The sequence below is a fragment of the Nanorana parkeri genome, unplaced genomic scaffold (genome assembly GCF_000935625.1).
Source record: "Nanorana parkeri isolate BGI_ZX_2015 unplaced genomic scaffold, ASM93562v1 scaffold1206, whole genome shotgun sequence".
In the NCBI taxonomy this organism is placed as follows: domain Eukaryota; kingdom Metazoa; phylum Chordata; class Amphibia; order Anura; family Dicroglossidae; genus Nanorana; species Nanorana parkeri.
The window spans coordinates 245,125-255,423 of NW_017307474.1; the positions used below are offsets into that span (position 1 = coordinate 245,125).

The 10,299-nt window shown below is 41.0% G+C and overlaps 1 protein-coding gene across 1 annotated transcript in view; it reads left to right on the plus strand.

The window, feature by feature from the left end:
- LOC108796979 (bile salt export pump-like) overlaps positions 1 to 10,055 on the plus strand; it is an 81,111-nt gene extending 71,056 nt beyond the window's left edge. The window contains exons 27-30 of the mRNA XM_018568547.1: positions 988 to 1,185; positions 3,371 to 3,577; positions 5,588 to 5,734; positions 9,855 to 10,055. Coding sequence (XP_018424049.1) covers positions 988 to 1,185; positions 3,371 to 3,577; positions 5,588 to 5,734; positions 9,855 to 10,055 — 753 coding nt within the window. The remainder of the gene's footprint in view (positions 1 to 987; positions 1,186 to 3,370; positions 3,578 to 5,587; positions 5,735 to 9,854) is intronic.
- The last annotated feature ends 244 nt before the right edge of the window (positions 10,056 to 10,299 follow it).

Below are 10,299 nucleotides of genomic sequence, written 5' to 3' on the forward strand. Positions count from 1 at the left end.
TCGCAGCAACTCATGCTGCCGACGGCACCGCCGCCGTGGTCGTCACCGCAGCCGCCCGCAGTGTCTTTTGTGGCAGCGGTGAATAGAAGATGTAGCGCTGCGGGGGTGTGGCCTGTCAGGGGATGACGCCTGTCAGGGAACTCCAATTCCGAGCAGGCAATGTGCAAACCCTCTCTCTCCTCCCGGCCGCTGCAGCTTCAGAGCGGCCAGGAGGAGAATTGTATTAGTAAAGTTTATTTTTTTACAATTCTGAACGCAGGTTTTGGTATTGTTGTTCTCTTTCAACTATGGAGTATAGAGTAAACCTATGCTGTGTTCAGATCCGTAAAATCAAAACTGAAAAATCTGTATCTGAGGTCAGTAAAGTTACACATGCAGGCATATAAATACATGTACATGTGTACACACATACTTAATGTATTATTCCTATTTAATGGAATAATATGGAAGTAGAATTTTATGTGTCTGAACACTGTGCAGATGTTTTTGTATCTATATACATGTAAACACAAGCTCATTACTGACCATTTCATGCGTATGCATGATCTTTCTTCCAGCCTCTTCCAGTGAGATCCTGCATAAATGATAAATAGTTTCATTACAGTCGGGTGTATGAGGCCTTGGAAACCAAGCAAGTTTAATTTATGATTTGTATAATTCTGAGAAGACTGGGCAAATCTACAAAAATTTGTTCAGGAGAATTCAAAAATGAGTCTGTGCTGATTTGCCTAGTTTTAAAAAACAATTTGCTTACCACTATGCTTTACAGTGAGATAGAGAGCCATCCCATTTCAGTCTATGCTGTATTTATAATTCATCAACTCAGCAAAGGAAATTAAAGTTGCAACTTTAATGATTATTATCTTGTTTTTAAAAAATATAAACAAAAGGGCCCATTTGATATATTCCTAACATGGCAGTAGGTGCAAATAAATGTAAATAATGGTGCTTTGTTACTGACTCTTCTCTTTTGTCAACACCACACAGGACAATTTCCGAGGCAACATTGAATTTGTGGACTGTAAATTCACGTACCCCACTCGTCCGGTCACCATGGTCCTGAAGGGTCTTTCGGTGGCAGTGAAGTCTGGGCAGACCCTTGCTTTTGTAGGGAGCAGCGGATGTGGAAAAAGTACAAGCGTTCAGTTATTGGAGAGGTTCTATGATCCAGATGAAGGGAAGGTGGTAGGTATACTGCATATCCTAAACGTTGAGCATGTTGCTTAATAATATTCATTATAACGTTGTATACAGAGTGGAGTATTAGGCCCCCTTCAGGAAGTAATGCACTGTAAAATGTAAATATTACTGTGTGTCACCGCAACACACAATAGGGCACAGCACTCTGGGGGGTGTATTGTGATGCCATTCATTTAGAAGTATAGTAGGTGCAAGTGTACCACACTTCAGCATACCACAGTGGTGTGCTGCATTAAGAGAAAACATTCAGGTCCAGTATATATATATATTTATATGTATATATATATGTGTATGTATATATATATTACATATACACAAGAGTGTGAAGAATTGGGGCACCTCTGTGAGCACCCAAACAAGAAGAATGAGGTGATGTGCACAACATGTCACACCGAATGGTGAGCGTGGCTAAATTGTGCTAACACTGGGAGGGGTTTAAAGAGGCATGGTTAAATAAAACATAAGTCTACTCACTTTATACATGGTGTACATACAACATGATCCTTTAAAATATGCTTTAATCATTGTGCCACAAATAAGACTCTAACAGACACTTACAGCACACTCTGAAATCTCAATATGTAATTCTATATGATTTTCTGCACACAGCCCACCTTAAAGAAGACCTTTAGGAGTCCTGTCTATAATGTAGTCAGAGTGCAGTAGTCAGGAGTAAGAAATGTACATCATAGTGTATATAATGCAGGACACAGTAGTGCGTACAGAGTATAGGGGTTCAAGAGTGGGCATTGTACAGGATTGAGCTCAGGAGTACATAACACTCAGAGCGCAGGGGCCCGGTGCGTGTAACGTACAAATGGGGTATAGCACAGAGTACACGGGTCCAGAGTTCATATTGCATAGTGTGCAGGGGTCAGGTGTGCGTAATGCACAGACGGCAGGGGTTAGGAGCATGTAACGCACACAGAGCAGGGGTCAGGAGCGCAGAATGCGCAAAGGACAGGGGTCAAGAGTGCATATGTCACAGTGTGCAGGGGTCAGGTGTGCGTTTCGCACAGTGTGCAGGGGACACAAACGTCTGCTGACCGGTGGGCAGAAGGGGTGATGCATTGCTAATGACATGTCCCTGCCACGCTGCAGAAAACAATCAAAAAGGTCAAGCAGTCACGGCCTCTGGACCGGGGGCACAAGGTGTTCTATGGATGGAGGAGATATGAATGAACGTTGCATCCTTCCCTTGTCCAATCACATAATGCCTTGGATTCTATAAAAGTAAAAGACGCTTTCTAAATGGCTGAGGTGGCGAGCAAGCCACACGCTATCAGAGCTGCTGTACAGCAACAGTTGAATAAAAGTTAAAGTTTTCCAGAACGCAGCAGCAATCACACATGGGACAGCTTTAAAGTGTATTTCCACTTTTACAGCCATATTGTGATAACACCTCTTTTATATTTGCTACATGTTCTCATTTACATAGCATAAGCTAGAAAAAAATGCTTCTTGCTGTTTTAATTGCTTTTACTTGGGTTAGGGTTTCTTGGCTTGTTAAGGGTTACAGATTCTACCTACTTCTCCTTCTTTGTAATGTTAGCAGGAGCTGTGAGGGGTGAGAGGTTAAATGATTCCAACTCTGGCTTCTGCATTCAATGTTAATGAAGTTGATGAGTGAAACAAAATCCACCAATTTCAGTCCTAAGTCTTTATATAGGGACAGATCACTGTGAAGGTGCTGAGGACAACTGGGAATCATACATGTTGCTTGCTGCAACAAAACATCTAAAAGATAAGAAATGTTTAAAAAATATATTTTTTGTATGCTGTGTGAAAAAGAACACATACAAAACATATGGAGGGGTTTTCTCAAATTTGACTGCAAAACTGAAAATACACTTCAAATAGAAACAAGGACTAATTTTTTTTGTTTGTTTCTATTTTCCGGTAATGCTATTTCTGCAAATTTTACAAACGAGGTTACTTCCTTCCTGCCCTGCTGACACTGCATATATTTGTTACTATCTGACTCACCCTATTTAGACTTAATACCTGCTCCTGAACAGGAACTAAAGAGATGACTGTCAAACAAAATGACTTAAAAATGAACTCCAAACACAGTATCAGTTTTGTGTGGCTCAGTGCTTTAACATGTGTTATACTGTAATGTGACAAGTCTACAATTTCTTTGTAATTTTGTTGACATTAATATTTGCAGCTCGTGGATGGTCATGATACCTCAAAAGTAAACATATCCTTTTTAAGAAGCAAAATTGGTATTGTGTCTCAGGAGCCGGTGCTGTTTGAGGGCAGCATTGCGGACAATATCAAGTATGGTGATAACGCTCGAGAGGTTTCGATGGAGGAGGTGATTGCAGCTGCCACGAAGTCCCAGTTACATGAGTTTGTCATGTCACTGCCAGATGTAAGTTTGCCTAAAGCAAATGATTGAGCACAGGTTAGAGTGGTTGTATAACCAAAATTATGAGTATTGTCCTTCTTACTTTTCCAAAGTTGTCGAAGATATTGGAGGGTGGAAGATTGTAGAGGGATACAACTACACTTTGGGCAAACTATGGACAGATCATTGTAGAGTACTCTTTTAACTCAAAGTAGAACTTCAGGCATAACCTTTTTAAGTATTGGAAAGAGTAAGGGAGAGCTATAACCCCTGTCATTTGTGTCCCATTGGGGAGATTTCCCTTTACTTCCTGTCCCATAATACAACAAGAAGCGAGAGGAAATCCTTCCAAATGAGGGAAACCCCTGGTGGTCTGCAGGGTCACCAGAGCTAGTGTTCCCATTGGAAGATTTCCCATCTATTCCTGTTCTGATGAGAACCCAAAATTTGGGATTTACTTTTACTTTGAGTGAAAACAGTCACCAAGACACATAGAGAGGCTGAATCTTCCTAACGGGCACACAGAGCAATAAAAACATGGCAGGTGTTTTCATACCTCTCCAGTTTATCCAAAACCTTTGACTTCTGTTGCACTTTCAGTACTTGGCTTGGCATACCCTAGGAGTCAGCATTGTGCCAGAACAGCATGTTTCATTGTGCTAGAAGATACATCATGGGTTAACTGATAGATTTCATGTTCTGGTTTGAATCCAAAAAATGAAAATGTAATATATTGCAGCTTACCAGTACTTATATGTGGCGGCTGCATTAGTTATCAGTAGTTCATTAGTTATTAGTAGTTCTGTTATCAGCAAGTACAAAAAAAACCCGGTGTCTTTGTAACTTCATGTGAGCTGAAAAGCACAAAGAATATTATATACAGTAATACCTTGGTTTACAAGTAACTTGATTTGAGAGCGTTTTGCAAGACAAGCAAACATTTCTGAAAAATGTTGCCTTGATATACAAGCAATTGTCTTGGAATAAGAGCAAAATTTTGTAGAAAAGCGCCACCGAATAAGGCTGTAGCAGTCCGAGCGATGAGTCTGTTTAACAACAATGCAATGTCACATTGAATAGATTCCTTGTTAAGGTTTCACGAAATGAAAAATATTCCATTGAGTCAAGAGATAGCAGTGATTCCGTTAGTGATAGTGAAAGTCGTCCTACACAATAATCCTCCTCTCTCTTGTCCCCCTCACACCAGCCACGAAGGTACCGGTAATTGGTTTATTTTTCTTTATATTTTATACAGTATTATATTACAGTACAGTATTGTAATCATTGTTATATGAATATTTTTGTGTTGTGGAACGAATCATCTGAATTTCCATTATTTCCTATGGGGAAATTCGCTTTGATATACAAGCGCTTTGGATTACAAGCATGCTTCCGGAACAAATTATGCTCTTAAACCAAGGTATTACTGTATATTGTATACACTACTAATGGTGTCTCATCAGTCCACTATTTAATGGAGATAAACAAAGGCAAACATGTATGCAGCCCAACCTTTATGAGAACCATGGCTCCCCCCATAAATATAATGAAGACATTATTGTAGACATGTATTTCACCCTAGCAAATTACTAGGTTGTGTGTGTGTGAGGGATCCAGTCATCGTCTCCCAGGCTTGCTGTCTGGGAAGGGTACAGTTCCAGAGCCAAGGCTCTAGGATTGGACGTTGACCTATGCTAGGGCCTGGGAATACATTCTGGATTTATGGAAGGGACAGCTTGGTCTTGGAGCACCCAAGACATATTAGAAGCCAAGGGCTAACTCTCACCCATAACTAAAATATTATTTTAGGTGGACTGACCCTTTAAATATGATCTCTTTTTATATGATAACAATTATATTTTTAGCGCATTTATATATCTTTTATAACAAATTAAACTGATATATTACACTAACCTGTAATACTCTAACCATTAATTTTATTTAAGCATGGCTTTTGCCTTGATCAGAGTTTTATTGGTATTCGGTTTAGTGATTTATACTTAATTACCTGTTGCTGTTGCCTTTACATTTTAGAAATATGAAACTAATGTTGGAATGCAGGGATCCCAGCTCTCCCGTGGACAGAAGCAGCGCATTGCTATAGCCAGGGCAATTGTCAGGAACCCTAAAATATTACTGCTGGATGAAGCTACCTCAGCCTTAGACACAGAAAGTGAAAAGGTTTGTAACCTAAAATGCTGTCACATATAAGTTACAGTGAAAGGATTTCTAATACATCTGGTAGATATTAGTCATAGATAAAGTACTAATGTGTTTCTTCTAAAAATAATATGTATTTTTGCAAATGATCATGTTTAGCACTTTTGCAGTTTGCTGTGTCTAAATAAAATACTCACACAATGCTTAGTAATTAGTAATGAATTAATCCACCTTTGCCACCAACCTTATTTCCCAGGTGGCCGACAGGACAATGATTGAGTATAGCTACACTGATTAGGTCATCTTTCTGCTCACTCTGTTCTTCAGTCAGGATGCTCCCAGTGTTAGACTGACAGCAGTGCTGTCTGTCCCTCACCCTGTCCTATTGTGTAGGATATTAGAGGTAGCTAATATAAAGGCAGACTCAGATACCTATAGCAGCTGCATGTAAAATGCATTTGAAGATTTGTTTAGTGAATGCATAACTGGGCAGAATTATGCTTTTAAATAAACCAAAAAATATACCTGCCTGTCTAAATTAAACCCTTCAAGTAGCTGTGCAAAAGAGATAATCTCACTTCAAAATCTTGATACAATAAAGAGCACTGTGCTTCAGATACATTACACAGATAACTAAATAAATAATAAAATATTTTAAAAAATAATACATATCAAATAACAAAATATTTATTTTTATTTATTATTATTATTTATGTATGTAATTTATGTGACGCACAGTGCACTTTATTGTATCAAGATTTGTGTTTTTATGTCTGCCTAGAATTTAGATTTAAAGGACCACTTCACCTAAAAATAAACCAGATTGTGTAAAAGAGGCTTCAATACATTTATGAATCAGTTATATAGAAATTTTACAAGATAATAAGAACAGAGGGCAAAACTATTATTCCAACGGTTATTGCCTTTTTGTACATAGTAACATAGTAGGTAAGGTTGAATGAAGGCCAAGGTCCATCCAGTTCAACCTGTGTATGTGAGTGAGTGTGTGTTTCATGTTTACCTTTAATGGCATCTTGTATAGGGCAATAGGCTGAACAGAAAGGTGACATTACTGTCAAATATCTTAATTTCTTAATATGTATAAGGACTGACAAAGAATTCTCCTCCATAATACGCAATATGAATTTTTTCGATTTCAGTAGTATAGCAGTGCAATGTTTATTTGGGTTCCTGTTTATCAAAACATAAAAGTTACATTAATAGAGTTATTATCCTATTATATAATGAAAAGCAATCTACCCCCGTACTGCAAAGGCTAAGTGCTTGTTTTGTCTACGGACCCAGGGCCGGTGCAAGGATTTTTTGCGCGCCCTCCCGCGGCGCGCACACACACACCATACATTATATCTGTGCTCCATTAAGCTTTAATGGTTATGAAGCTTAAAGTGATCGTTTAACTTATTTATCTTTTACAGAGAAAGATAGCAAACAAACTATTTGTTTCAAATCCCAGCAATAATACATTATACAGGCTGCTTAATATATTATTGCAGGGATTTGGTGTTCATCTATAGCTGTGTTCTGCAGTGTGCCGCTTTTTTTTTTTAAACAGGAAACTTTAAAACAGGTCCCCCTTACATGTTTCTGAACCCTTGTATGTGGCGGCTCTGCGGGCATGTGTCCGGCCTGTGTGGTGAGCGCGGCGTATGCGGCGTCACTCGTGTATGGAGCTGCAAACAGGCGGGCGTGAGGGGCAAGCGGGAAATTTTAATTTTTGACAACAAATCGACTATGAAAAACATTGACAACGTTTTTCATTGTCGATTTTAATCGACTAATTGTTGCAGCTCTATATTATTGCTGGGATTTGTAGTCCTCTATAGCTGGTGGTATTCTCCATTGTGCTGTATAATGATTATACTGCGCAATGCAGATTACCACTGACCAGTTATAGAGGAACTACAAATCCCAGCAATAATACATTATACAGCTAAATGGAGAATACCAGCAGCTATAGAGGAACAACAAATCCCAGCAATATTATATTAACCAGCCTGTATAATGTATTATTGCTGTGATTTGTTGTTCCTCTATAGCTGCTGGTGTTCAGCATTGTGCCGCTGTATTATACAATGCACAATACAATACACTACAATACACAATACAATATACAATGCACAATACAATACACTTTACACAATATATTATACAATGCACAATACAATACTGTATTGTGCATTGTATATTGTATTGTGCATTGTATATTGTATTGTGTATTGTCAATACACAATACAATATATAATGCACAATACAATACAAGATAATACAATGCAGCATACCATGTGCACTTTGTCTTTGTTACGTTACATACCGCTCCCACTTCAGCCAGCTCCCGATCCCGATACGAGTCCTATGTGTCTGGTCTGGGGTGGGTCACCATGAGTGGGTGAACCGAAAACGCCTTCTCGCTCGCTTCCAACTTCCAAATGTGTGCACCACCGGGCGGCTCCCGAGTCCCTCAACAGGTCGCCGTCACCTACAGGATGACGCCGCACTGCCTGCTGGTCCGGTCCGTCCGTTGCTCCGCCTCCTGGCTGCAGCCCTCGCTCCTTCACGTGCGGCTGAGCGACCAGGGGAACCAGGGGCGGGGCCACTTACGTCACTCACTGACGTAGGAGGACGTAGCCAAGGACAGTGAGACTGTCACTGAGGAGACTGCACACGTCAGCGCCGCTGCATCCGGTGGGGACTCGTACTTGAGATGCCGCCCGCCCGCAGCGGCAGCCCACACGCTGGTCTCGATCGGGTGACTGTCACTATCAATTTTCCGTCCTGTTCCCTGGCGCCGTAAGGCCAGTGCCCATGTTGCCTTGCGCTAGCGCCGGCCCTTTCTACGGTACTCAAATAAAGCAAATTGACCTACCTGATCCTTAGTCCCACCGGCTCACTCTGGTCTGCTAGAACCGTCACAGCAGCCTCTTCTTCCCTGGGCTTCGGTAGCCTAAGAACCGCTGATGCTATAACATTTTATGTAGCTTCATTGACCTACATTAGACATGAGGACTCTGAAGGACATTCCAAAGCCAGTTCAGAGAGGAAAGAGGTGAGCACTCACCGCCGCAGGAACCGGGATCAGGTAAGTAAAACTGCTTCATTTGAGCCCCCCTAGACTAAACAAGCTTTCAACCCTTGCAGCACAGGGGTAGCCCCAATGCAAGGGCAAGTTTTTATTTTCCCAGAGTTCTTTAACCACCTCCCGGCCGGCCGTTGTAAAAAAACGTCCAACCCGGAGCTCTCTAGATCTGAGCGGGCGTCTTTAGACGTCCGTTCAGCGTGCGGCGCGCGCGAGTGGGAAAAGCCCAAAATGTAAAAACAGGCAGCGATGCCTGTTAACATACAAGCGATCCGCCGGCTACAGAGCCGCGGATCGCTTGTATGGGGTGCCGATCTGCGTTGCCCCCCCCTCCCGCTGTCACGCTGGTCCCGGGCTCCGCTGTGCCCGGTGCGAGCCCGGGACGAGCATAGTGCCTATGTCACAGGGGATCATTAGGAGATCTCCCTCCGGTCCCCTCTCCGCTGTCAGAATGCGGAAGTGATGTATATTACATCACTTCCGCATTCTTGTGTCACTCTCCAGGTTAAGAAGCTGATGAAGCAGATCTCTGCTTCATCAGCTTCTTCAGGGGGGTCCTAGGTGATATTAGGGGTCTTGGAGACCCCTGATGTCTCCATAAAAAGGACCTGTCACATCCTCTTTGCTATCACATAGGGGGTTTTATTAGCCCCCTATGTGATAGCAGTAAAGTTAAGTGAAAAAAAAATGGAAAAAAAAGTTTCCAAAAAAAGTCACACATAAAAAAGAATTGTTTCCTAACATAATATAAAAAATTGGGTAATTTTTCCTTAAAATAGTAAAAAAAATAAAACCCTCAGTTGTGATTAAATACCACCAAAAGAAAGCTCTATCTGTCCCCAAAAAATGATGGTATAAAATTTGTTTCAGTACAGCGTTGCATGACGGAATAAACGTCATTAAAGGTTTGCAGCGCTCAATACTGAAAAATGGCCGGGCCAGGAAGGGGGTGTAAACACCGCGGACTTCAAGTGGTTAAAGATAGAAAGACCTTATATTCCTTTGCCATTGAACAAATTTACAACATATCCATTTTTTCCTTTTCAGACTGTGCAGGAAGCACTAGATGAAGCCAGACAAGGGCGGACCTGCATTGCCATTGCTCACCGCTTGTCCACTATTCAAAACAGTGACATCATTGCAGTAATGTCCCAAGGAGTCATTATAGAAAAAGGGAATCACGAAGAACTGATGTCTCGGAAAGGCGCCTATTATAAGCTAGTAACTACTGGAGCAACCTTAAGTTAAACAGAGGCTTGATTATGTGCAAACCCTTTGTGTTTTATCATCTTCTTGACCACCTATAGTATGTTGGTGTGATATTAAAAACCATGTGTCTGAAATCACATAAATACACGTAATGTACATCTGCTTTGATGCTTGCTTCCACAGTTCTTCTTCCATGACAAAGTTTGGAATGTGGTCCCTAGTCATGTTTTTACCTAGACAGTCAGTTACAGTGAACACTAGCACATATAAATGTAAATAATAG